This window comes from Hyperolius riggenbachi, chromosome 11 (assembly GCF_040937935.1).
Source record: "Hyperolius riggenbachi isolate aHypRig1 chromosome 11, aHypRig1.pri, whole genome shotgun sequence".
NCBI classification, from domain to species: Eukaryota; Metazoa; Chordata; class Amphibia; order Anura; family Hyperoliidae; genus Hyperolius; species Hyperolius riggenbachi.
The window spans coordinates 63,936,957-63,964,882 of NC_090656.1; the positions used below are offsets into that span (position 1 = coordinate 63,936,957).

Below are 27,926 nucleotides of genomic sequence, written 5' to 3' on the forward strand. Positions count from 1 at the left end.
AAGGGATATGGAGGCTGCCATATTTATTTCCTTTTAAAGAGACTCCGTAACAAAAATTGCATCCTGTTTTTTATCATCCTACAAGTTCCAAAAGCTATTCTAATGTGTCCTGGCTTACTGCAGCACGTTCTACTATCACCATCTCTGTAATAAATCAATGTATCTTTCCCTTGTCAGACTTGTCAGCCTGTGTCTGGAAGGCTGCCAAGTTCTTCAGTGTTGTGGTTCTGCTATGAATTCCCCCTTCCAGGCCCATCTATGCACACTGCCTGTGTATTATTTAGATTAGAGCAGCTTCTCTCTTCTCTTTTACAAGCTGGATAAATCGTCCTCTGAGCTGGCTGGGCTTTCACATACTGAAGAATTACAGACAAGGGCAAAGCTGTTTGCAGGAGAAAAAAGAGCAGCCTGAAACTTCAGTGCATGAGAACTGCAGGGAGAAAGAAACACACAAATGATCTCTTGAGATTCAAAAGGAAGGCTGTGTACAGCCTGTTTGTGTATGGATGTATTTTCTATGTGTGGACATACTGTACATCAACCTACTTCCTGTTTTGGTGGCCATTTTGTTTGTTTATAAACAAACTTTTTAAAACGGTTTTTAACCACTTTTAATGCGGCGAGGAGCGGCGAAATTGTGACAGAGGGTAATAGGTGATGTCCCCTAACGCACTGGTATGTTTACTTTTGTGCGATTTTAACAATAGATTCTCTTTAAGCAATACTAGTTGCCTGGCAGCCCTGCTGATCCTCTGCCTCCAATACTTTTAGCCTTAGAACCTGAACAAAGCATATCAGGCGTTTGACCTATTGTCAGATCTGACAAGATCAGTGGCATGCTTGTTTCAGGTGTGTGATTCAGATACTACTGCAACCAAGTAGACCAGCAGGACAGTCAGGCAATGTGCATTGTTTGTTTAAAAAGGAAATAACTATGGCAGCCTCCATATCCCTCTCACTTCAGGTGTCTTTTTGTCTTTGCTGAAGCTGTAAATTTTGTGCAGCTGGAACAGCCTCTGGTTCACAGACACATGCTAAACAAGGTTATTGTTTACAGGAGTGGCACAGGTGCTGTGGCTGAGGCCCAGTTGTGTAAATCAGTGGGTATGAGTTTATTTCCCTTCTCTATAGTAGTGCATTGTGAAAGAGATTTCAGTTAAAAAGGTGTATAGTGGGAACTGTGCCATAGGAAAACATGAGCATTACTTAGAAAATCAGTTGTTCTTTCAGTTATAACAGAGCAATTGATTAAAGGGGCACTATGGCAGAAAATTGTAAAATGTAAAATATGTGCAAACATACAAATAAGTAGTATTTTTTCCAGAGTAAAATGAGCCATAAATTACTTTTCTCCTATGTTGCTGTCACTTACAGTAGGCAGTAGAAATCTCACAGAAGCGACATGTTTTGGACTAGTCCATCTCTTCATGCGACATTCTCAGAGATTTTCAAAACCAAACGGCAGTTGCTCCGTCCAAATGCCAAAAAACTGTAGTAAGCAGGGAAGCTGGCCAGCATCATGGTTTAAACCCTTTTTAGGGAATAGCTTCATAAAGAATAAAAGCCTAGCTGAGAATCCCCCATGAAAAGATGGACTAGTCCAAAACCTGTTGCTTCTGTCAGATTTCAATTACCTACTGTAAGTAACGGCAACATAGTAGAAGTAATTTATGGCTCAGTTTACTCTGGGGGGGGGGGGGGGGGGGGGGGGAGGAAGGGAAAAAAAAAAAAAAGGTTTGCACAGATTTTTAAATTTTGGCTGTAGTGCCCATGTAAGTGTAAACGGAGCATTAGGACTGTTAGTAGATGGGAGGGGCTTAGCGCCAGTGCAGGAAAGTAGAGGCTGTATTGTTTAGGATTATTTAGGACATCCTGCTACTTGGAGGTGTTGCACTACAGTAGTGCAATATGCCCCCAGTCACTAAGATGGACAGTACAAATAAGAGAAAGCAAGCATGCCAACTTTTTTTTGCATTTATTTTAAGGGAAGCGTGCTCACAGCGTGGGGAAGAGAAGTTGATTAATGCACCATGCCATTTTCTTGATTCTCTTATAACTGCACATATAAGGCAAATTCAAAGCAAAGAGAACTAGTTTAATCCAAAATGGAAACATTTTCAGTATCAGCAGTTTTTAGTTCCATGTAACGTTCTTTAGCATTCGGAGTAAAAGGGAACCTGAAGTGAGAGAATATGGAGGCTGTCATATTTATTTAATTTGAAACAATACCAAGTTGCCTGTCAGCCCTGCTGATCTATTTGGCTACAGTAGTGTCTGAATCACACCAGAAACAAGCATGTGGCTAATCTTGTCAGAAATACATGATCTGCTGCATGCTTGTTGAGGCGCTATGGCGAAAGTATTAGAGGCAGAGATCAACAGGACTGCCAGGCAACTGGTATTGCTTAAAAAAAAAAAAAAAAAAAAAAAAAAAAAAATATATGGCAGTCTCCATATTACGCTCACTTCAGGTGTAAAGAAAAAAAGTGAACCATAATATTACAAAGTACCCAAACCTGGCATGTCGTCTTCCAGTGCAGCAGTTCTGGTCACCATTTGGCATCACAGGAAGCTGGGTATACTCAGTAAGGAGTGGTCAGAACCCACATACAATCTGCATGTTTGGCTTCACATAACTGCCACCACACTGTTTTACCCGCTTATTAAAAAAAATGATTGCATACTTTTAAAGTCTATAAAAACAGTTCCCAATTTACAAAATGAAATGCAGTGATTCGCTAAAACCAAAAGTATAAAATCACTGAGACTCCTCCTCCTTCAGCTTCTTGGCTAGTCTCTCCAAAACGACATTTAAGTCCATGTTCTTATTTAGTTTATAGTAAGTGTCTTTCCTGATTTGATGAGCCGCCAGCCAGTCTGGTAGAAGGTCGGCCATCAGTGACAAATGCTTCTCTGTTTCACCTGCAGGGAGAGAAAAGGTTACTTTACAGGATGGCCCATGGGTGGTGGTCAACATACAGAGCCCAGCCCGTGGGTGGTCATTAACTTATGAAGCACACTAAGGAAGGGAATCAGGGCTTGTCACTACACTATTTTATGGCGCGTACACACGCCTGATTCCTTCAAACGACAGGTCGTCAGACCCGTCCCCCGGATCGGTCAAAACCAGCCTTAGCCTGCCGACAGACTGTACACACAGGCAAACGGTCGTCAGAACGGCTGCTCCACGAGAGGGTCTGATGAACTGTCATTTAAAGGTTTGTACATATGCCTAATTACTTCAAACTATGGAAGTGCAGAGCTAATGACCCTTTGAAATCTCCTGCAGTAAAGCAGGAAACAAATAGTAAGACGTTAAGTACTCCAGAAAACTGTAGTGTCAGAGCTCAGAGAAGCTCTTTTGCATAGAAAACTCAAGTTTAACTCTTCCTGTACTGAAAAAAATAGGAGACTCAACTGTTCTACTAATGTTCTATTTCTTAGCTGTACTACACATACAATTCATAAGCTTATTTTCACTTCAGATTCTATTTAAAAAAGGAAACATGGCAGCCTCTGTTTTCATTTAAGTTGTCCTAGTTGTCTGGCAGCCCTGCTGATTTGGATGCAGTAGTGTCTGAATAACACCTGAAACAAGCATGCAGCCAGCCTCGTCAGATCTGAATGTCAGAAACATCTGATATGATGCATGCTTGTTCAGGGACTATGGCTAAACATTTGAGGCAGAGGATCAGCAGGGCTGCCAGGCAACTGGTACTGCTTTAACCTCCCTGGCGTTCAATTTTCCCAGGATTTCTGTGCAAAAAGTGATAAAATGTATTTTTAAAATTTTTTCCTGCAACTTGCCAAAATGTGTCAAGCAAGGGTCTAGTATACAGTGCAGGAGAGTATTGATGTGTATGCACGATTATACTGTTCACAGCATGTTTTTATGGACTGACAAATCTGTCCATACCGCTAGGGAGGTAAAAAAAAAAATGTGGCAGCCTCCATATCCCTCCCTTCAGGTGTCCTTTAAAATGTGTCTGAAATTAGCAACTTAGAGGTAAATTTAGGTTTAGCTTTTCTTTACAAAGAAGATTCTACACATCTTAGCTTATGAATGTAAATAAGAGTTAGGAGAATTTTTATCTAAAGGCCCCATACACACAGACTATAGTCTTTGGAAAATGAAAGATCACAGACCAATCTTACCACCCTTCATGCAGTATGAGAGCCATACTCTACACAGTCTATTCTATGGAGCTGAACTCCACATCAGAAATAAATCTTTGCTAGATGCTGCACACACAGATGCTGTGCACACACAAAAGATCTGTAGCTGCAAAAGATCTGTTCCTGCCAAAAATCCATTCCTGCAAATTGCAATGATAGTCTATGAGATCTGCAGATCATCATACACACATGATTTAACTGACATTCATCTGCAGATCAGATCCACCAGGATGGATTTTCAGATCTGCGGATGATTGCTTGATCTGCAGATGAATGTCAGTTAAATCGTGTGTATGATGATCTGCAGATCTCATAGACTATCATTGCAATTTGCAGGATTTTTGTCAGGAACAGATCTTTTGCAGATACTGATCTTTTGTGTCTGTACAGCATCTGTGTGTGCAGCATCTTGCAGAGATTTTTTTCTGATGTGGAGTTCAGCTCCATAGAAAAGACTGTGTAGAGTATGGCTCTCATACTACATGAAGGGTGGTAAGATTGGTCTGTGATCTTTCATTTTCTAATATAGTCTGATGTGTGTATGCACCTTAAGGCTCTGTATCCGGTTGAGCGCCGTAGTGCCGAAAATCTCATGCATCCGAGCAACGTTCACCTCCCATTCATTCGCCTATAACTTTGCTACTTATCACAATGAATTGATCTATATCTTGTTTTTGCCACCACTAATTAGGCTTTCTTTGGGTAGTACATTTTGCTAAGATTTATTTTTTTTCTAAATCCATTTTAACAGGAAGATTAAGAAATGAAAAATTCATTATTTCTCAGTTTTTGGCCATTATAGTTTGAAATTAATATACGCTACCGTAATTAAAACGCGTATTTTATTTGCCCATCTGTCCCGGTTATTACACCGTTTAAGCGATGTCCCTATCACAATTTATCGTGCCGATATTTCATTTAGAATAAAAGGTGCATTTTTTCAATTTGCGTCCATCACTATTTATAAGCTTATAATAATTTTAAATAATATAATAAAATATTCTCTTGACATGCATATTTAAAAAAGTTCAGACCCTAGGGTAACCATTTATGTTTTTTTTTTTTTTAATTGTATTTATTTTTTATAAAAATGTGGGTAATTTTTGGTGTGGGAGGGAAACCGCCCATTTTAAAAATGTAAAATATTTAATTCTTTAATTAAAAATGTATGTGGGTGCAGTTTACTATTTGGCCACAAGATGGCCACAGTGAAAAAAGTCCTGGATGCGAACGATCTCGCATCCAGGAACTAAAATGCTGAGCAGAAATTTCCTGGGGGCAGAAATACCGCGCTCTCTGGATAGAAAGCGGCGGTATTTCTGCGGGGAAGTTAGATCGGTGAATGGGAATTATATTCCCATTCACTGATCGGGGGGCTAGCAGCGCGCACCACGCAGGCAAAGCAGCAGTGCCTATCTGGACGAGAAAGCTCGTCCAGATAGGCTGAACCGGGTATTGTCAAAAGGCCTGCTTGACAGTTTGTCTCTGCAGTGCCACATTTTTCCAACGCCACTGCAACAGTCACCTTCTTGCAGCCGCTGTGCTCCGCAGGACTCAGATATGAAATGTGAGGGCTGGAACCCACAAGGGCGATTTTGAGAGCATTTTAGGAGCGTTACAGAACGCTAGCGTTTTGCCAAAAGGCTCAGCTAATGTAATTGGATGGGGCAACTTCCACTGGAGCGTTTGTGATTCCTCAAATCGCAAACGCAGGACATGCAGCATTTTGGGAGTGTTAGTGCTTCAATGTAAAGTATATAAACGCTGGCGTAATCGCTCATCAAAACCTGCAGGGAGCGATTTTGCTAGCGTTTTAAAGTTAACACACACTAACAAAATTGAAAGGACCAATCAGACTTTAAACCGCTAAACAATAGCTGGCAAATTGATACACTTTGTAAAATCACTTCCTAAAACGCTCATGAAACCGCTGACAAACTACTCATACAAAATGCTAGCGCTTGCGATTAACGATAGCGTTTTGCAGTGGGTTCCAGGCCTGAGAGACTAACCTTAGAGCTTCTGGCTGCAGGTCAGGTCAGTTCCTGCCACACCCCCAATCCCCTGTCCCCGGGATCTGACCCGCCACCCCCAATCCCCTTCCTCCGGGATCTGACCCACCACACCCCCAATCCCCCCTCCAGGATCTGACCCGCCACACCTCCAATCCCTGCCTCCGGGATCTGACCCGCCACTCCCTGCATCCAGGATATGACCCGCCAACTCTGATCACTACAGATTCCCTGCAGCACACATGTAGCCTAGTAGATCAGACTTTAAGCTCACCCGGAGACATGGCGGAACGGTAGCTGGAGATTATCTTGTTACAACAAACTTCTGCTGTCAGAGCTGGCTTCTTTTCCGCTACAAACACGTTCCGAAGTATTCGAGCCAGCTCTGGCAGTCTGGACATCATGAGGAGCCGCTCCTCATGCTGAGGCTTTCTGGTCATCATAGCTTGGAGCTTCTGCGCTTCTTTAGCCCGAATCTGGGGAGGGAAAAAAAAAAAAAAAAAAAAGGGTATGTCAACATGGAGACTGCAATCCAGCATGCAGCAATTGTCACCTCTCAGTCTGGCCAATTAGTTATGGTGTCATCCAGCATCCCCCTCCACCCTACAGCTAATACTTGTTGCACCCAGGCAAAGCATAACTAGTAAGTTGGAGGAATTTTCCCAAGACTAATATACCACCGTTACCCACTCAATCACCCAGACAACTTATGAAATCTCAGGTGAGACCTGTGCTCATATTGTCACCTGATACAATCACAGGTGGTACGTATAAGATTGTACATGTAAAACTAACATTTTCATAAGATTCTTATTGGGAGAAAATAAAATGCTTGCTCGAAAACCTAATGCAGCTCAAGTTTAGGCCAATCAAATTAACTTTGTGACGATTCCAACTGCTGCAGATCCAAGCTACAAACCAGGGCTGTGGAGTCAGTCGAGGAGTTTTGGGTGGGAATGCACCAATCCCGACTCCTAATTAAATTTAAACTTATTAAAATATAAAATATGATAAAATGTTCTATTTCTCAGATACAGTGGAGGAAATAATTATTTGACCCCTCACTGATTTTGTAAGTTTGTCCAATGACAAAGAAATGAAGTCTCAGAACAGTATCACTTCAATGGTAGGTTTATTTTAACAGTGGCAGATGGCACATCAAAAGGAAAATCGAAAAAAACAACCTTAAATAAAAGATAGCAACTGATTTGCATTTCATTGAGTGAAATAAGTTTTTGAACCCTCTAACAAAAGACTTAATACTTAGTGGAAAAACCCTTGTTTGCAAGCACAGAGGTCAAACGTTTCTTTTAATTGATGACCAAGTTTGCACACATTTTAGGAGGAATGTTGGTCCACTCTTTGCAGATCATCTCTAAATCCCTAAGGTTTCGAGGCTGTCTCTGTGCAACTCTGAGCTTGAGCTCCCTCCGTAGGTTTTTCTATTGGATTAAGGTCCGGAGACTGACTAGGCCACTCCATGACCTTAATGTGCTTCTTCTTGAGCCACTCCTTTGTTACCTTTGCTGTATGTTTTTGGTCATTGTCGTGCTGGAACACCCATCCACGACCCATTTTCAGTTTCCTGGCAGAGGGAAGGAGGTTGTCGTTCAGGATTTCACGATACATGGCTCCGTCCATTTTCCTGTTAATGCGATTAAGTCGTCCTGTGCCCTTAGCAGAAAAACACCCCCAAAGCAAAATGTTTCCACCCCCATACTTGACGGTGGGGACGGTGTTTTGGGGGTCATAGGCAGCATTTTTCTTCCGCCAAACACAGCGAGAAGAGTTAATGCCAAAGAGCTCTATTTTGGTCTCATCAGACCACAGCACCTTCTCCCAGTCACTCACAGAATCATTCAGGTGTTCATTGGCAAACTTCAGACGGGCCTGCACATGTGCCTTCTTGAGCAGGGGGACCTTGTGAGCCCTGCAGGATTTTAATCCATTGCGGTGTAATGTGTTTCCAATGGTTTTCTTGGTGACTGTGGTCCCTGCTAATTTGAGGTCATTCACTAACTCCTCCCGTGTAGTTCTAGGATGCTTTTTCACCTTTCTCAGAACCATTGACACCCCACGAGGTGAGATCTTGCGTGGAGCCCCAGAGCGAGGTCGATTGATGGTCATTTTGTGCTCCTTCCATTTTCGAACAATCGTCACCTTCTCTCCCAGCTTCTTGCTAATGCTTTTGTAGCCCATTCCAGCCTTGGGCAGGTCTACAATTTTGTCTGACATCCTTGGACAGCTCTTTGGTCTTTCCCATGTTGAAGAGTTTGGAGTCTGCTTGATTGATTCTGTGGACAGGTGTCCTTTATACAGGTGACTAGTTAAGACAGGTGTCCTTAATGAGGGTGACTAATTGAGTAGAAGTGTCTAACCACTCTGTGGGAGCCAGAACTCTTAATGGTTGGTAGGGGTTCAAAAACTTATTTCACTCAATGAAATGCAAATCAGTTGCTATCTTTTATTTAAGGTTATTTTTTCGATTTTCCTTTTGATGTGCTATATGCCACTGTTAAAATAAACCTACCATTGAAATGATACTGTTCTGAGACTTCATTTCTTTGTCATTGGACAAACTTACAAAATCAGTGAGGGGTCAAATAATTATTTCCTCCACTAAGTCAAATAATGTATATATACAGTAATAGCTCTGCTTGGTCCACAAAAATGAAATAAACCAAACAGTTACTTGTGCTGCTTCAATAAAGCAGTCGCCGTATTTTTAAAGATATCTGATTGTGACTGTATATATGATGTGTACATAGGAGTCTGCCTGAGATTCCAACCCAGCACCTATTCAGTAGGAGACCTTGGGCAAGTCTCCCTAAAACTGCTACTGCCTACAGAGCACATCCTAGAGGCTGCAGCTCTGGCGCTTTGAGGCCACCAGGAGAAAAGCGCAATATAAATGTTGCAGGTTTGTACACAAGAATTTCTACACTAACATCTATGCTGTAAGAATAAAGCCTGTGGCTGTGTCACTAATAGAGAGGTCAATGAGATGGAAATAATTCTGCTGGTAATTTTGCTGGTTTATGCATGCCCTTTGCTCGTCAAATCAAATAATTTGATATGTTAAAATTTGGTTTGATGACTACAAATTAAAGAGTACCTGAGACTGATGAAAAGAAAAGTTTTATACTTACCTGGGGCTTCCTCCAGCCCCCTTAAAGAGAACTCGAGGTGGGTTTGAAGATTATTATCTGCATACAGAGGCTGGATCTGCCTATACAGCCCAGCCTCTGTTGCTATCCCAAACCCCCCTAAGGTCCCCCTGCACTCTGCAATCCCTCATAAATCACAGCCACGCCGCTGACAAACAGCTTGTCAGAGCTGGCTGTGTTTATCTCTATAGTGTCAGTCTGCTGCTCTCCCCGCCTCCTGCAGGACTCCAGTCCCCGCCTGCATCCCTTCCCTCCCTGCTGATTGGAGGGAAGGGATGGGGGCAGGGACCGGAGCTATGCAGGAGGCGGGGGAGCAGCTGAGACTGACACTACAGATGTAAACACAGCCTCACAGCACGGCTGTGATTTATGAGGGATTGCAGAGTGCAGGAGGAGCTTAGGGGGGTTTGGGATAGCAACAGAGGCCGGGCTGTATAGGCAGATCCAGCCTCTGTATGTAGATAACATTCTTTAAACACACCTCGGGTTCTCTTTAAGGCTAATCAGTCACTCGCGGTCCTCTTCCACCAGGCAGGCCACGTGCCGCCTCCACAGCCAGGAGCTTTCTGCACCTGCGCAATAGTGCTGCACAGGTGTAGTACGCTCCCAGCAGTGGTGTGTGCATGCGCACTGCACCAGACTGGCTCAAGTACCTGGACCCATAGTAGAAGATCCAGGTGGCGGAGTAAGACAGTGAGGGACTGATTAGCCTGAAGGGGGCTGGAAGAAGCCCCAGGTATGTATAAAACCTTCATCTGTCTCAGGTTTACTTTAAGATACACCACTGAGAATGCTGTGCACATTGAACACAGAGGTGTTGTCTATCACCCATAAACCTGGCTGAGATTGTACATGAAGAATGTAATAGAGGAAGAATCGCCTCAATCCCCTGCATTTCACTCTTACATGTACCCACAGTTACATTGCCTAGGGCCTGATAGATGTTCTTTGTTCCTGTCTGTACCGTCTACAAGTACTCTTACCAAGGACTAGTTTTAGTCTGACTAAGTATTAGAAGCAGAAGATTATTAATTTATATAGCGCAAACATATTCCGCAGCGCTTTAAAAAGCACAGTAAGACAACACAGGAAACATAGGTACAAAAAAAAAAAAAAAAAAAAAAAAAGGTACAGCAGAGTCTCAAGCAGCACAAATATTGCAACAAAAATAGTTAACATTAGGAGGACTCTGCCCTTTCGAGCTTACAATCTAAGATCCGGCGGATATCCAGGTAACTGGTATTATTTAAAAGGGAATAAATATGGCAGCCTCCATATCCCTCACTTCAGTTGTCTTAAAAAAATTCCTAAGCGTTGGCAGTTGAGATGCATTTCATGTTACATACTTTCAAAGATTTTAATATGCAAATTAGAGGAGTCGGAGGAGGTGGAATCCTAACCTGAGTCGGAGGATTTTTGTACCGACTCCACAGCCCTGCTAAAAACAAGCGACGAGGTCAGGAGACACCTGTACAAACGCATTTATCAGCTCGAGTCACTTAAGGGCCAGTGCACACCAAAAACCTCTAGCAGATCAGCAAAACGCTAGAGGTTTTTGAAGCAGATTTTCAGAGCGATTCTAGGCATGTTTAGAGAGGTTTTCTAAACATGCCTAGCGTTTTTTTTGGAGCATTTGTGTGGCAGATTTCATATATTGTTACAGTAAAGCTGTTACTGAACAGCTACTGTAAAAAATAAAGCCTGGAAAACTGCTCTGATCTAGCGTTTTTCATAGCGGTTTGAGCTTTTCCTATACTTTACATTAAAGAGAATCTGTATTGTTAAAAATCGCACAAAAGTAAACATACCAGTGCGTTAGGGGACATCTCCTATTACCCTCTGTCACAATTTCGCTGCTCCTCGCCGCATTAAAAGTGGTTAAAAACAGTTTTAAAAAGTTTGTTTGTAAACAAACAAAATGGCCACCAAAACAGGAAGTAGGTTGATGTACAGTATGTCCACACATAGAAAAATACATCCATACACAAGCAGGCTGTATACACCCTTCCTTTTGAATCTCAAGAGATCATTTGTGTGTTTCTTTCCCCGTGCAGCTATCTTCCACTGAAGTGTCAGGCTGTTTCTTCCTGCAGAGTGCAGACAGCTCTGCCCGTATGTAATTCCTCAGTATGTGAAAGCCCAGCCAGCTCAGAGGAGGCTTTATCCAGCTTGTAAAAGATAAGAGAGAAGAGAGAAGCTGCCCTACTCTAAATAATACACAGGCAGTGTGCAGAGAGGGCCTGGAGGGGGGAGATGCATCACAGAACCACAACACTGAAGAACTTGGCAGCCTTCCAGACACAGGCTGACAAGTCTGACAAGAGAGAGATAAGTTGATTTATTACAGAGATGGTGATAGTAGAACGTGCTGCAGTAAGCCAGAACACATTAGAATAGCTTTTGGAAGTTGTAGGATGATAAAAAACAGGATGCAATTTTTGTTACGGAGTCTCTTTAAGGCAGAAACACCTGCAAACCGCAAAAATCCTGCAGGAGCCACTTTGCGGTTTGCTAAAAACCTTAAACCGCTGGTGTGCACCATCCCATTGAGATACATTAGCCAAGCTTTTTCACAGGCAGCAGCGGTTTTGAAGAACTACCAAAACCGCTTGGGGTGCACCAGCCCTTGGCCAGTATATGTATGTTTCGTTGCCTGTGTAAGCCAGTACCCAACGACCAGGGTAAAAATCAATGGAATTATAGAGAGACCCTGAATACATGTAAAATGTCTTACAGTGACAATGTTTAATACAAGTAAACTTACCCGCTCCAGCAGTGACTGGGACACGCCTTTTAGAGCACTTGGTGGTGCTGGCCCAGGTTTAGGCTCCTCCCCCTGAGCTGCTTTCTGCTCTGCAAGGCTGTCCTCTGCAGTCTTCAAGGCCAAGTTGGCTAAAGCCTTCTCCATCTACAAGGAAATATAAAGCTTTAAATAAACCAATTACATTTGTATTTGAAGTTGTTCACAGGGCTTCCAAGTTCTATGCAGGCAATTCAGTACTTTAAGTCCCTTAGACCGCACCTGGTCCTCCCGATCCATGCAGCTGTACTGTAAACCAGAGGAAACGGGCAGGTCACGCAACACGTCATCTATGCCTATGTCCAATAAATATTTAACCACTTAAGTACCAGCAGTTTCTGCCCCTTTAAAGAGAACCTGTACTGAGTAAAAATATTTAAAATAAACACATGAGGTAACTTCAAATGAACATTACATAGTTACCTTGCCATCAGTTCCTCTCAGAAGCTCACCATTTTCTTCTGACAATAATCCCATCCAGTTCTGACAATATTTTGTCAGATCTGAAATATATCAGTTGCTGTCAGTAAAATATCAGTTGCTGTCAGTTATAGCTGAGAGGAAAACGGATGTACCAGGTAATGTCCATGTTTCCCTATGGCTCAAGTGGGCGATGTTACAGTTTAACTGTGTGCTGACCAGAAAGCTGTTATGGGTAATGGCTATTTTCAAAATGGAGGACGGAAAATTCCCTTGATCACAGTGAACAAACAGGACGCGGGGCAGGAGAAAGACACTGAAGAGTAGACTACATGGAAGGTAAGTATGACTTGTGTATGCTTATTTTGACTTTTATTTTCAGTACAGGTTTTCTTTAAGAACGAGAGGCCGCTGGTACCAGAAACTGCTGCATAACTGCCACACATACTCACCGCTACCGCCGTCTACCCCAGAGCCTCAGGCTTCCCTCTCTGCTCTCAGCTCTGGGAGCTGGTCAGGAGCCACCAATAGGAGTGGCTTACTTTGAGGACAGGGTCAGGAGCCAATGAAATCAGCTACTGACCAGCTCACAGGGCTGCGCCATCATAGCTATTACATGGCTGCAGCGGGGAGAAAGCACGGCCTCGGTGATGTGCAATATACGCCCTGGCAGGTATTAGAGCATCAAAACCGGGCGTAATGTCAATCACCGCCATCCGGAGGAGCAATATGGTTCCATCACCCATGTTTACCTTGTGCATACTACATTTGAGCGCCTCATTTCGTGTGCAGTGTTCCCCTCCAGGTCTGTAATAATACAGGGGTCCTTTTTCTGGAGTGCAACCCAACTTCTCCTGAAGAGGATAAACCATCTGCTTGGAGACTTAAAGGGGAACTGAAGTAAGAGGTATACGGAGGCTGACATTCATTTCCTTTTAAGCAATACCAGTTGCCTGGCAGCCCTGCTGGTCTATTTCCCTGCTGTAGTATCTGAATAACACCAGAAACAAGCATGCAGCTAGTCTTGTCAGATCTGACTTTAAAGTCTGAAACACCTGATCTGCTGCATGCTTGTTCAGGGGCTATGGCTAATAGTATTAGAGGCAGAGGATCAGCAGGGCTGCCAGGCAACAAGTATTGATTAAAACGAAATATGGCAGCCTCCGTATACCTCTTAAGTTCCCCTTGAATTCTCAACCCACGTGATACTGTAGTTGCCTAGTAGCAACCCAGGTTTGTAAGAATATTCATTTCACATGTCATTGCCTGGTGTATTCTGTTTTCCCAAAGTCTAGTCTCGCTCAGGGTGCAGTTAACCCGGTCTTCTGATTCTACGTGTCAATCATTCCCTTGCACCGTTAAAGGGATACAGGGAAACCTTTTTAAGCGAGCCCAGATTTACCATAAGGCACTGCAGGCACATGCCTACAGGCACCTGATGGTGGAAAGGCTGCTCATGCAGAGTCCTGTTGAGAATGTAAATGTGTCAAAAATATTTAATCTTTATTATCAGGTTGTCATTAGGTAAACTGAAATAGTGTAAGCACTATAATTAGAGAAACATATGCATATCTTATGGTATATGACTAATGTAACTGTTTGCATTATTATATCATGTGCAGTGTGTGTTTAATAATCCTATTATATCTGGTGTGCTGTGAATTATAGTAACCGTATGAACTGCTTATGAACTATAGATGCCCTATTACCTAGTAAGCTCAAACTCTAGGTGAACTCTGTGAATTCAACTCTCACCTACTAAGAATGAACTTTAAGTGACCCATTCAACTGTGCATAAACCCTGGAGTCGTAAATTTCAAGTTGGCCCCATCCAAGGCCAACTCCCCCTCACATGTCTGTCTCTTGTGACGACTGTGGAACTCACGTGAGTGAAACTTGGTTTAGGTACGATGTCCCCTATAAATATAGGTCAAGGCTCTGTTCAGATAAGACATTGCCGAGATATGCTGTAAGGGAGGTGGTACGTAACTTTTTAATTTATGTACTCCTGATGGCTGAGAAATGTTGCTAGATATTTTTACTATTGCCTTTTTTATAATAACCCTGTTCTATGTGATCTTTGTATATTCTATGTTTATTATTACAAGAATACATTTATTTTAAGATAAAAAGTGATCTTGGTCTGAGACTCATTATTTCATTGGGGATATATGTGATACTAAAAATATATATTGTTGGTATGACTGGTTAAGAACCCATCTGACCGATCTGAGGAGAACTAACGCTTCACTGAGTTAGTATTCTCCATAGTTGGTTACCTATTTTATATAGGAGCTGGCAAATGAGAGGTTACTCACCCTGCATTCCACTGATGAGATCTCCCTTCAGTTGGGGGCACCTCTAGCTACTCAATATCGAGGGTACCTCTGGCTAACACTTGGGGGAACCTGTAGCTACTTAGTATTAGTTAGAAGTACCATCAGTATTAAGAAGCACCTGTAGCTACCTGTGAAGGGCGAGGGATGTAAGGGAAAAGAAAGCTGGGACAGCCAGCACACTTGTGGTGCAGTTGGGGGGGGGGGGGGGGGGGCATGTAAGTTCATGGAGGGCGAAGTAAAGGTGCCAGGACATGTGTGCCTATAGGCTCCTGTGAGGTAAATCCATGCCTGCTTTTTAATGTGCTCCTCTCCTGCATCTCTGGTTTAGTTACATGTGATGCCGCCCCCCCCCCCCCCCACCAGTGCATCGGCACCAATGGAGTGAGTAATAAGACTGGGAAGCTCTTCCTAGCAGCTGTCATTTTCACCAAATTTCTGATTGTAACTTAACATATTTAGCCTGTTAATTACCGAAAACTTGATTTACTGAATGCTGAAATCTTTGTGAAATGACATTTACTGACATATATTGAGGTATTGACAGCACAAGTCAGTAATTTACTTGTCCATACAGTAAAAGGCTTAATGAATTGATTTTACTAAGCTTTATATAAACTCATCTGTTTTCTGAGTTTCCACATCTGGTAGTTCTTTGCAAATTGAGGCCTTTGTATGCAAATACATTTAGCTTAAAAGTGAACCAATCAAATGCTGCTGAGGGTGGGATTAGATTGGTCAATTTTTAAAACTGGATACATTTGCATAAACCGGAGTGAACTGGGATTTGCATGTCACTGACCATCCCTGCTCTCCCCTGCAGGAACTCATTGCCATGTATGCACACCTGAAACATTACTAATCCAGAGTCATTGCACTTTGCTGACCAGAGCTTTACAATCTTGAAGCAGATGCCATTTTACTTAAAGAGGAACTGTTACGAAAAACTTAAAATTTGAAACGCATACAAGTACGTACATTTCTTCCAGAGTAAAATGAGCCATAAATGACTTTTCTCCTATGTTGCTGTCATTTACAGTAGGTAGTAATCTGACATTACCGAAATGTACTTATCTGCATATGTTAACATGTATTTTAAAATTGTCGCAACAGAGGTCCTTTAACAATTCTGGACATTACACACAACTGCAGACCTGATCTGGACGCTGCAGACACTAAAAAGTGTCATCAGCGCCTCTGTGTGCCCCTTGGCCAGGCAGGTGCTAACACTAAAGGGGGCACAGAGATGAAACATTCCCACGCATTACAAAAGTCAACATTATGAGGGAAAAACACCTTGTGGACCATATTTATGCTAAATATTTGTGGCTGCTGTAGTACTAGCAGATTTTTCACTTCAGATGTCACAGCTCTCACCTTAGGTGTCATCAAGCCTCGAGCTTTATTCAGCACATCCTGAGCTGTAGTCAGCTTGTCCACTTGCGGTGGCTGCGGCAGCTCTGCTGAACTCACATCTGGTATCTCATCAACATTAAACCGTGGGTGCCAACGAGTCAGTTGGTCATCAGGTACCACCAGGGGTGGACTCAAGTTGGACAGGAAAACCTAGAACATTAAGATGAGCATTTTCAGAGCTGGATTTTAGTTTTCCCCTCTACAGAAAGTATACTACAACAAATGCCGGTGTACACACCTTATGGTGCTGCTTCACAAGGTTAGTCAGGCTCTGATGGAACACGCGTCTACGCTCCAACAGGCGAGCGGCTGAGAGCTGACGTCGTCCGTCCAGTTTATCTTCTGTAAGAACAAAGATTACGGTAACATACCTGCCTTAATTGTCTAGCATATAAAAACACACTAAGACAAGTCTGATCATTGTAGCAGTTCCCCAGGTTTCCTTGTATTGCGATTACATCCAGCAACCCCATTACCATTGTTGCACATACTACAGACATGATGTACTATACAGGGCTGTAGAGTTGGTGGAATCCTAAACTGAGACGTGAGGTTTTTTGTACCAAGATTATTCAACAATCTTGTTGATTGAAATGCCGGCACATCTGTATAATAAGAGGAGCCCCATATTAGCCGGATGTAGACCTGCCACCTTGCAGAAAAAGGCCTCTGCCTTCTCTATATCTGACATACCAGCCCTTGGTATGAGTACATGTAGAGGGTGCAGACAGGAAGAACGAACATCGATGCCTTGTCGATAATCTTTCGGGGGCCCCTCAGTGACAGGGGAGTAGCGAGGGAAGCCTCAATAGGATTCTGATGCTTCCCAGTCTTAAGGCAAGTATATGATTTTGTACCAGAGCTGAAGCTCTGGTACACTGAGAAATAAAAGGTCACAGTTACATTGGATGGTGCCAGCATCTTTCCTATTGCCGTTTCAGTCCCCATCGTGTTACGAGACTAGCTGGGCACAGCCATACCTTTTTAGGTCAGTGCATTCCATTACCAATTGTATTGTACAAAATTTGCATCTCATTGGCCATTCCTACAAGTGACTACTCATTGGGCTTTAATCCTAAGGTGGGTACACACGTCAGATAAAAGTCTTTGGAAAATTAAAGATCACAGACCAATTTTACCCCCTTTCATGTAGTATGAGAGCCATATCTACACGGTCTATTCTATGGAGCTGAACTCCCCATCAGATAAAAATCTTTGCAGGATGCTGCACACACAGATGCTGCACACATGCAACAGATCAGTATCTGCAAAAGATCCATTCCTGCAAAACGCATTCATAGTCTATGATATCTGCAGATCTCATACACACCTTGTCTAACGGACAATTATCTGTAGATCAGATCCACCAGGTTGGATCTTCAGATCGGCAGATAATTGTCTGATCTGCAGATGAATGTCCATTAAACAAGGTGTGTATGGGATCTGCAGATATAGACTATGAATGCATTTTGCAGGAACAGATCTTTTGCAGATACTGATCTGTTGAATGTGTACAGCATCTTTTTGTGCAGCATCTTGTGAAGATTTTTATCTGATGGGGAGTTCAGCTCCATAGAATAGACTGTGTAGAGCATGGCTCTCATACTACATGAAGGGTGGTAAGATTGGTCTGTGATCTTTCATTTTCCAAAGACTTTTATCTGACGTGTGTACGCACCTTTAGAGCCAAGAGGTTACATATAAACAAACAAATGTATTTCTTACAGTTTAAATTGGGAGTCTGTACAATATTTTTTACACAATTCCAGGTACCCAAAAATTGCTCCAACTCCACAGCCCAGTATCTGAATCCCACCTCTGAAACAAGCATGCAGCCAATCCAGTCACTTCAGTCAGAGCACCTGACCTGCATGCTTGTTCAGGGTCTACAACTAAGAGAATTAGAGGCAGAGTATCAGCAGGACAGCCAGGTAACTGGTATTGCCTAAAAGGAAATATGGCAGCCTCTCACACCTCAGGTTCCCTGTAAATACAGCAAAAACTAGGTAGTGCTAAGCAAGTGCAAAGTTGCAACATTTACATATCCCCTTCTACGGTAGAAGAGGAAAATTAATGCCATTATTTAGAGCCATCATGGTCTACAGACAAAACCAGCAGCCAGGAATTTTAGCCTTACCTTCAGGAATAATGGGCTCCATAGTAAGCTGGTAGTCAGACTTCTTCACCCCATCCTTGAAGGTTGGGATGTTATTCTCCTGCCTGAACTTGTAGGCCGTTGGATACACTGTTTTTATCTGGCCCACATTGCGTTCCTCAAACTGCCTGAAATAGTCAACAAGATGGATTAACCAAACTCCCAGCCAATGGCTGGCACAACAGCATTGGTACACACCTCAAAAGAACTTACTTTCGCATCATATCTTGGACTCCCTGCTTCACTTTGGAGAAGGTGACGGTCTCAGAGCGGTTGAAGAGCATTCCCACAATGGTGTCCATGCTGCGGAACATTTCAGCAAGAACTTTGTATCTCAGTGGCAGTGAGAGTCCAGGGGGGACATCTTGGGCAAGAGTATGGAAGCGCTGATAGGCTGGTGCCTTTTCACTAGAAAAAGAGGGAAGACAGTGGACTGGTAAGGCTCTATGGCATCCAGAGTTTTGTCTCTGCATAAGCAAATATCTTTCTACATAGTTTCCAGTTCATGTTAAGAATGACTGCTTTCAAGTCAACAAAACATGAATACTGTACAAACATCTGGTAGGACTGCACAAAGACAGATACAACAACAATTGGCATGATTCACCAAGCTTTTTCACTTCATCTATTTCAAATGTTTAAGCTCCCAAAAAGCAAAAACCATTTATAATATAAGGTAAGAAAAGTTACATTTTAATCAAATCAATCAGGATCAACTTACTTTAAGTGATTATTTGTCTTGTAAATGTGCTGAAAGATTATTTTTACTAACTAGGTTATAAATAAGTCATGTATGTAAAGTTTTGTGAATAGAGCCCAATTTGCCTAAAGAATTCCAGCCATTTTTCAAAACATGGGGGCTGAAGTCAAGTTTTGTAAACGAGGAAATTACACTAAATATTAAACTTAATGGTCATTGCTCGATTAGGGTGGAGTTTAGAGGAAATCTATAATTTACGAGATAACCAGCATGCACAAGTCTTTTACAGCCTGAATGAGTTAAAGTCTAAAGCTTAAAAAAAAAAAAAAAAAAAAAAAAAAAAAAAAAGATACACACCTAAGGAGAGGGAAGGCTCTGGGTCCTATAGAGCAGTGTTTCTCAACATTTGATTGGTATGCAACCCCTTTTTAAAACCCTGTACTCACCAAGTACCCCCAGCATAGTAAACATCAAAAGTACCCCTTGACAAATCTATATTTAATCATAGTACATGATAATTGGTTCTAAACAATTTCCAAATATTTACTATTGCTTTTAATAAGCTAAAACACTCGTTTGGTGTTTAAGATTTATCATTTTCTTAGACTTTAAAATGTGTTATGCTTGGTTAAGTATATCAGGCTCGAGTACCCCCTGGAACCATCAGAAGGTACCCCATGGGGTACACATACCACACGCTGAGAACCTAGGCTATAGAGGATTCCCATTCTCTCGGTGTCCTTGTTTCCTCACAGGCGCCTCCATTTGAATCTACTGCTGCGAGAGACTTCCGCAGTCTTTAGAAGCACTCTGGCTCCCGAAGACGGGCGGCTCTGTGCTGCGCACGCGCAGGAATGTGTGCTTATGCGTGCACAGCATGGAGAGGCCTGTCCTCAAGAGCCTGGGTGCTTCCGGAGACTGCTTAAGTCCACCTAACCTGGAAGAGAGCAGTCTACAACCGAATGGTCGTGGACTGCTAACAAGGGAGCATGCAGGGGGAACGCGGGGACCCTAGAACAGGAAAGCTCTATAGGACCCAGAGCCTTCCCTCTCCTTAGGGGAGTATCTGATTTTATTTTCCCTTCAGCTCACTTCAGACATGCAATTCAGCTCACCTTTCCTTGGTCACCTCTTCTGTTGGCAAGGCCACCTGGATATCAGCCTTTTTCGCTGCCCTTTTCTCCCTGATCTTGGAATCAAGCTCCTGGGCTTGTTTAAGCCTTGCATTCAAGTCTGTGATGGTAACCTTGCTCTCCACACGAGTAGCTGGAAGCTTTATTTTTTGAGAAATCTCCTGTATTCTCTGCAGTTTGGATTTGAGTTCGAGATTTTCAGCATACTGGGCCTATGAATGAGGAGAAGAAAATGGGGCATCAGGATCATTGTGTTACGGAATAGTAAAATTGCTTTAGGTGAACAGCAATATCAAGTAAGCACTCGAATACAGACAAATTTCACACCAGCCTGTTTTGCTCCCCAGATTTCTACTGTTGACTTACATTTAAAAAAAAAAAAAAAAAACCCGGACCCTTACTCACATTAACGCACTGACTACAAATTTGTGAGTCACAAGTTTTAACAAAAGTCGTAGTATACAAAGTATATACCCTTTAACCTCTTGACGACCAGCTAACGCCGATTGTCGTAAACTGGTCGTCTGCGGGTTACCATGGAAACGGCCGCTCGATCGAGCGGCCTTTCCATGTCAGTTCACGGAGGGTGTCTCCGTGAACAGCCGGAGAGCCGCCGATAGCGGCTCGCCGGCAAAATGTAAACAGGCGGGGAAGAAATCCCCGCTGTTTACATGATACGGCGCTGCTGCGCAGCAGCGCCGTAAGTCAGATCGGCGATCCCCGGCCTCTGATTGGCCGGGGATCACCGGCATATGATAGGCTGAATCCTATCCCACAATGCGCAGGACGGATATCCGTCCTGCGCAGCCCAGGAAGAGAGAGGGAGGTAAGGGGAGGGAGGGAGCGCACAAAACGCTGCGGAGGGGGGCTTTGAGGAGCCCCCCCGCTACCCACTAATGACCGGCGGCGATCAGACCCCCCCAGCAGGACATCCCCCTAGTGGGGAAAAAAAGGGGGGGTAGTCTGATCGCCCTGCTGCAATGCTGATCGGTGCTGCGGGCTGTAGAGCCCACACAGCACCGATCAGTGAAAATTCCCCTGGTCGGCAAGTGGTTAAAGAGTAACTTTTGGGCATAAAATAAAAATCAATTCTTTATTTTTAACTGGTATATAAGTAATAAGGATGCTAATCAGGCAATCCAAAAGTTAAAATCACTATTACTTTTCTTATTGATAAATTATTATTCCCCAGTTCATATGACTTATTTGGTACACAGAAGTTGCAGGGAATGCTGCGTTGTGTTTTTTTTGCTTCCCTACTTCCCCTCAGACTTAACTAATGCAGCCTGATTGGCTGAAGCCTCTTTCCCTCCCGTTTTCCCCTCCCACACCTCTGTTCCTCTCTGATTGGCCAAAATTTCTCAGGCTGAAACAATGCACTTTCTATAGTGTAGGGCGGCCAAATCAGGCAGAGGAGACTAAGGACCCTTTTCCACTTGCAGTCGCTAGCGTTCACGCTGAACGCTAGCGATTGCTGAATCGCAATTACCGGCGATTCCCCGACGTTCACGGCAAATATCACTCCACCGCGCGTTCCCGTCAAAAACGAATCGCGGCAGTGGAAATGACCTACCGCGATTCGTATGTTAAAAAGCAAACCGTATCGATTGTAAAATCGCTAGTGGTTTGCGTCTTTACGATTCGGCTGGTGGAAAAGGGCCCTAAGGGCGGAATTGCAGGCATATGCATGTGCAATTGAAGGAAACAGTGGTAACCATGTTGAATTGAAAGCTGCCTAAATAGTTCCTCCATTGTATCCTCTGCATGATATACTTCGGTTGGGGACTTGTTACAACCAAGTGACAATCACTACGTAGCGAGTCTACTTGAAACCTAAAATGGACATTCAAATCCTATGATATCGGGTGTGTTGTCTTAGCAATTGAGGCTGCTTGAATAGTGCTGAGGTTGTGAGTGTATGGAGTCAGCTGACGTCTAGGAAACACAGCCGTGTTTTTAAGGGGGGAGAAGGGTAATGTTATGAGGTGGTTTATGATGTTTCAATAAATTTTGATACTGTTTTTTGAAGACACCCTCTGCAAGTTTTTTTGTTGTAATCAGTTGTTTTGTGACAGTGGGTGGTTCCCCTGAGGGGTCAGTGGAAGTATAGACTTTAGCGCATCCCAAACTATTCTTTTTGAGAAGCAAGAGTAGCCAATATTCTGTGCCAGAACATCCAACCACATCCCAGCTTTACTTTATAGCAATACCACACAGGTAAAATGATTTTACCTGGGGCTCCATCCAGTCCCCTGTAGTCTGTTAGCTCCCTGCATGTCCAGGCAGTTCCCGCCCCATGGCACATGTGCAGTCCTGGCCACGTGCAATCTCTGATCACACTCCCGTAGCTGGGAGCTTTCCACATAAGTGGTGTTACAGTCTTCAAACTGCATGTGCACAGAACGCTTCAGACCATTGGAGAAAGATGGGGAGGAGCTTGTCACGGCCAGGAGTCAGGACCATGTTTGCGCGGGGGCTGAAAGTGGCACAACAAAGGGGACCTGAAGAATGGCAATGGGGCAGGCAAACTAAAGACACTTCCAAAAAAAGCTGCAATACAGGGCACAAAAGACCCTTTCTCCCAACAACTTACCTTTAGAGCAACAACAGGTGGGCTGCTGGACAAGCCATTGGTCTTTGGGGAGAGGCTCACATTAACCAAATCCTTTACCTTCTTCTCCACAGATGGGGATGATAGAGTGGCACATGCGATTTCTGATTTGGAACTTGGGCTGACACACTAAGCAAAGAACATACAGAAACTCGGTTAATCAGATCCACTACTATGAAAGGGCAAATAAATGCAGAATAAGAGGCTGGCCAATCCATTAAAAATGGGGGACAAAAGTTTACATATAGGAAATTCTTAAATATTAGAGGACTACTGTAGTGAAAGGTTGACATTCTGCCATTGCCTATAGCAATTTGTAGAGCAGCAGTAAAATAAATTCCACAATAAACGTCAAGGGAAAAAAAAAAATTATTCAGAAATGACCAATTTCAATATTTGCCAGTTCCACCATATAACCTATGTAAAGTTGTGATTAGTGGCTACAATAGTGTAAAAAAAAAAAAAGCGGACTAGCTTTTTTGGGCACCACCATCATGTTTTTCATTGCCACTATTTTCAGGCTCCACTGACGGCAAAATGTCCTATTATAGCTGCTATTGGGAGTACAGCACACATGCAGGGCTGTGGAGTCAGAGTAACTTTGGGTATCTGGAGTTGGAGGTTTCATAAACTGAGGAGTCGGATGATTTTTGTACCAAATCCACAAGTCCAGGTAAGTATTAGACTAAGGAGCCGGAGTCTAGGTTGGAGCCATTTTGGGTACCTGGAGTCGGTGGTTTTATAAACTGAGGAGTTAGATGATTTTTGTCCCGACTCCACAGCCCTGCACACATGTACAGTAATGACAACTGTATTATACTGCAGAAATGTGCAATACTACGCCTGGTACACGCCATGCAATTTCTCACCAGATAGCCGGTCCAATAGATATTTTCCAACAAGTCCGATCTGATTTCCAATAGTTTTTCAGATAGACTTTGTAAAGAACAGATCAGAAAATCAAGCGGAAATCAGATCAGACCTGTTGGAAATTATCTATCGGACCATCTGGCGAGAAATCAGGCAATAGGCATTGAATTACAGATAAATGAGGGTGTGCTGTAAGATACCTGTAAACATTCAATTGTCATGGACAACATACTATACAATAGGTCTGTGCCATCCTCCCCTCATTGTCATCAGAGGGGGGCTGGGAGCTTTGTTAGCATCCTGGGACAAGGTTCCTCTACACAGGAAGCAGTAACACATGCCTATCAATAGTTAGGGCCCAATCACACTAGGGTGATAAGCGGGTGATTCCCGCTAATTGCCGAAGCGCTAGTGCTATAGTAAGTATATGGCAATGATCTCACCGCTGCCGGTCGCGGACGATTCACAGCAATCGCCAAACACGTTACATGCAGCAATTTTTGGCAATCCGAGAGCAATCCTGATCAGCTTGCTATAGAAGCGCTAATTGCAATCGCTCCAAGAACACGCATTTATCCAGCGATTCTCCTGCTTGTAGGATTGGAGTGGTAATAGTGGAAATTGTATGTGAGAAGAAGGAGGAAGAGTAGTAATAGTATATTAGCTGCCTCTGTTGGTGGAAGTAGTATTATATACTATCCCACCTCATTTCCCCCCCCCTATTCTTTTAGATTGTAAGCTCGCAAGGGCACGGCTCTCACCTTTTGAGTTTTAGATGTTGTTACACATTTATTCATAGAAATTAGGTCACTGTTCTTACCAATTCTGCACTTTGTACCAACTCTATGGGTATCATTCATAAAGGTGCAGTCGGTAGTGCGGGAAAATACCGTTCTTCTCCGCAACCGGTACTTAAGACTTCTGGGTGGTCATTCATAAAGAAGTTGCCTGTTGCGGTAGAAGTGCGGAGGTTTTCTGGAGGAAGCTGGCGGTAGCGTGGCGGAAGGATAAAAGCTGCCCGATTCCCTCCGTGCGCTCCTCTGTCTGATGCTGCTTGGGAGGTCCGTCCCATTCATTTACACGTATTCCGCCCGCCTATCGCTACTGTCGAGCAAGCGGTATTTTCCTTCTGCATACCGCTTGCTCTAATCTTTATGAATGGACGTGTTTGTAACTTTTTCTAGATAAATCTAGAAAAACTCCGCACAAGGCGGAAATGTATCGCTCTGTCAGCTTTTCATGCGGAAAGAGCCTTTATGAATGGGGATTTTGCAGAGTGGTCGGTAAAGTCACCGGTATTAAGCATTTCCGCATGCGGAAATGCTTTATGAATGATAGCCTATTTTGTACACTGGTCATCTCCTCATCCTACCTGTGCTCTGTCCACCCCTCATTACATCATACCTGTCCCTCATCCTCACCCCACCACATTTATATAACCCCAACATATTCCACAGCACTTTACATCATCATACCAGTGCCTCATCCTGCATCTCATCCTCCCCCCACACCACCTCACCCCTCCCATCAGCATACCTGCACCACGTCCCCCCCATGACCAAACCTGCACCTAGTCCACCCCCATCATCACCCCTGCACCACATTATCCCCATTAAACTTGTGCCTCTTACTCCCCCATCACACCTACACCTTGTCCTCCCATCATACCTTCACCACGTCCCCCTCAATCATAATACCTTCTCTTTGTCTCCCCCCGCCCATCATCCCTGTGCTTCATATTTCCCCATACCGCATCATACCTGCACCTCATCCACCTCCGTCCCCTAGTACCTGCAGCTTATCCTCCCCCGTCAGAGCAGTGCTTTTAAGCGCTGCTAGATTTGGACGCAGCCAGCGACGCCATAGACTGTAATGGGAATCAGTCTATAGCAGCACTCAGTGAGTAACATCGGCTCCATCAGAAGACAGAGCCGAAGTTGCTTAAAAAAAAACACACAATAACTCGGCCTCCAGCAATCGCTGGAAGCCGAATTATTTCATTTCCCCACTATCCATGGAGGCCTGGAGGGGGAATAGTAATTAAAAAGGCCCGGACTTGTGCATCAGCAGGATCAGCCATTTACCACTGTATCCTGCGCCCAAGTCTACTACCGGCACAGTTTTCAAATGTACTCTCCCCCGTGCCTATGCCTTACCCTTCACTCCCCCCTTCCATATCATACCTGTACCTCATCCGCCTCCCTCCCATTAGTGTTATCATCCCTGTGCTTTATCCTTCCCCATATCCCCCCCCCCCTTCATATCTCACCATCATACCTGCACCTCCCCTAGTACATGTGGCTCGTCTTCCCAGTGCCTATGCCTTAACCCTCTCTCACCCGGGGGGGGGGGGTGGAGAAGGGTAAGGCATAGGCACGGGGAATCATACCTGCATCTCATCACTTCCATAATCATACCTGTACCGTCATCCCCCCCCATCATCATCATCATCAATCATCCCTGCGCCCATACCCCCCCATATATCATCATACTTGCACCCACCCCCCCCCCCCAACCCTTCCCCCTCCATCATACCTGCACCTCGTCCTCCGGCAGCCGCAGCTTCTTGCGGGCGGAGCTCCTGACGAGCACATCTGGCCGGAACAGATCGGAGATACTCTCCGCCCGGCTCCTCTTCTTGCTGCTTGGCCGGAGCGATGCGGCTGCGGGCTGTGTATGTGCGGGGCGCTCCGGGGTGCTGGGCGGCTTTAGCAGCTCCTCCTTTCCCCGGGGCTCCTCCACCAGCAGCTTCCCCCGGGGCTCCTCCACCAGCAGCAGCTTCTCCCGGGGCCCTTGCAGCCTCCTCCGCTTCCCCGGCACAGGGGCCGCAGCCACCCGCTTCCTCTGCCCGAAGTAATCGCTGACCCGTGTCTGCGCCATGTTACCGCTCCACACTCTGCAGCGCTGCGTTACGTCACTACGCCGGAGACTCCCGATTGGCCACAACTAAAGGAACTACTTGGAGGGAATCTCGTATTTCGCGGGTAAAGTGAGCCACGTGAATGGGACGATCCATTGTGGCGGGGGTGTCCCGCAATGGTATAGTCGGCAGAGCGCTGTGTGACGAGGAGGGCTACGCAATATCTGTCCCCGAATAACTGATTTCACTTCCTATCCAGTAATAATAATAATCATTCCGCATAATGCGGAGAGGGAGGAGAACTTGTCCTATGTCTACTATTACGACCCCCCTCCCTTTGGGGACTTTTTGTCTTCCTGTTCTTTGTAGCTGCATAACATTGTGGGCCAGCAACTATTGTGACTGTCATACAAAGCAACCAGAGAGGGCGACACACACACACACATTAATCACTAATAAAGATCGGCCCACAGCTGATGTCTGTGCCTAGTATAGTATACTACACAGTGCAGAGAGACACAATAAACAATAGGGTAAGGGACCTTCCCTTACAAGGGGAGGCTGGATAGAAACAATCAATAAAGGGACACAACAAAAGGAAGAACTTTGGTTTACAATAAAAATGAGAATTATGGCTGAACGCTATTATTATTGATTTATATAGCGCCAACATCTTCTGTGGTACTGTACAATACAAGGTATAATAACAATACAATATAAACAATTCACCCAATATTATCAATAGGTGCAAACGGTCTGTCCATCAGATCAGACTGAGATAATCCAAATCCTTGGCTTGATGAGGTGGGTGTCACATCCGAATGCTCATGGCTGTTGTCTGCTCTGCTGCCGAATTTCTGACTTCTGGACCGTATCATGGAATGATGCTATAACCTCTGCTGCGGGAATGCCTGCACCACGCAGAGGCGTAGCTAGGGTTTTCAGCGCCCGAGGTTAAACCCATTTTTTTGCACGCCCTATCATGCACTTGGGAGTGTGACGGTCGCACTGAGCTGTGTGCCCAGGTACATATGTCCCCCTTGCCCCCCTCATAGCTACGCTTCTGGAACCAAGCATTTTACATAGTTATTTTGGTTGAAAAAAGACAAACGTCCATCGAGTTCAACCAGTATAAAGTACAACTCCAGCCTGCTCCCTCACATATCCCTGTTGATCCAGAGGAAGGCGAAAAAACCCTTACAAGGCATGGTCCAATTAGCCCCTAAAGGGAAAAATTCCTTCCCGACTCCAGATGGCAATCAGATAAAAT

General features: G+C 44.1%; 1 protein-coding gene across 1 annotated transcript; it reads right to left on the bottom strand.

Moving 5' to 3' along the window:
• Positions 1–1,792: 1,792 nt before the first annotated feature.
• On the bottom strand, positions 1,793–26,709 carry CDT1 (chromatin licensing and DNA replication factor 1). The gene is made up of 10 exons (XM_068261562.1): positions 26,332–26,709; positions 22,909–23,055; positions 20,298–20,527; positions 18,696–18,890; positions 18,465–18,610; positions 16,566–16,669; positions 16,289–16,477; positions 12,120–12,263; positions 6,463–6,664; positions 1,793–2,922 (listed from the first exon to the last, which is right to left on the bottom strand). The coding sequence occupies exons 1-10, from the start codon at positions 26,674–26,676 to the stop codon at positions 2,759–2,761; spliced, it is 1,866 nt and encodes a 621-aa protein (XP_068117663.1). The 5' UTR covers positions 26,677–26,709; the 3' UTR covers positions 1,793–2,758.
• Positions 26,710–27,926: the final 1,217 nt, after the last annotated feature.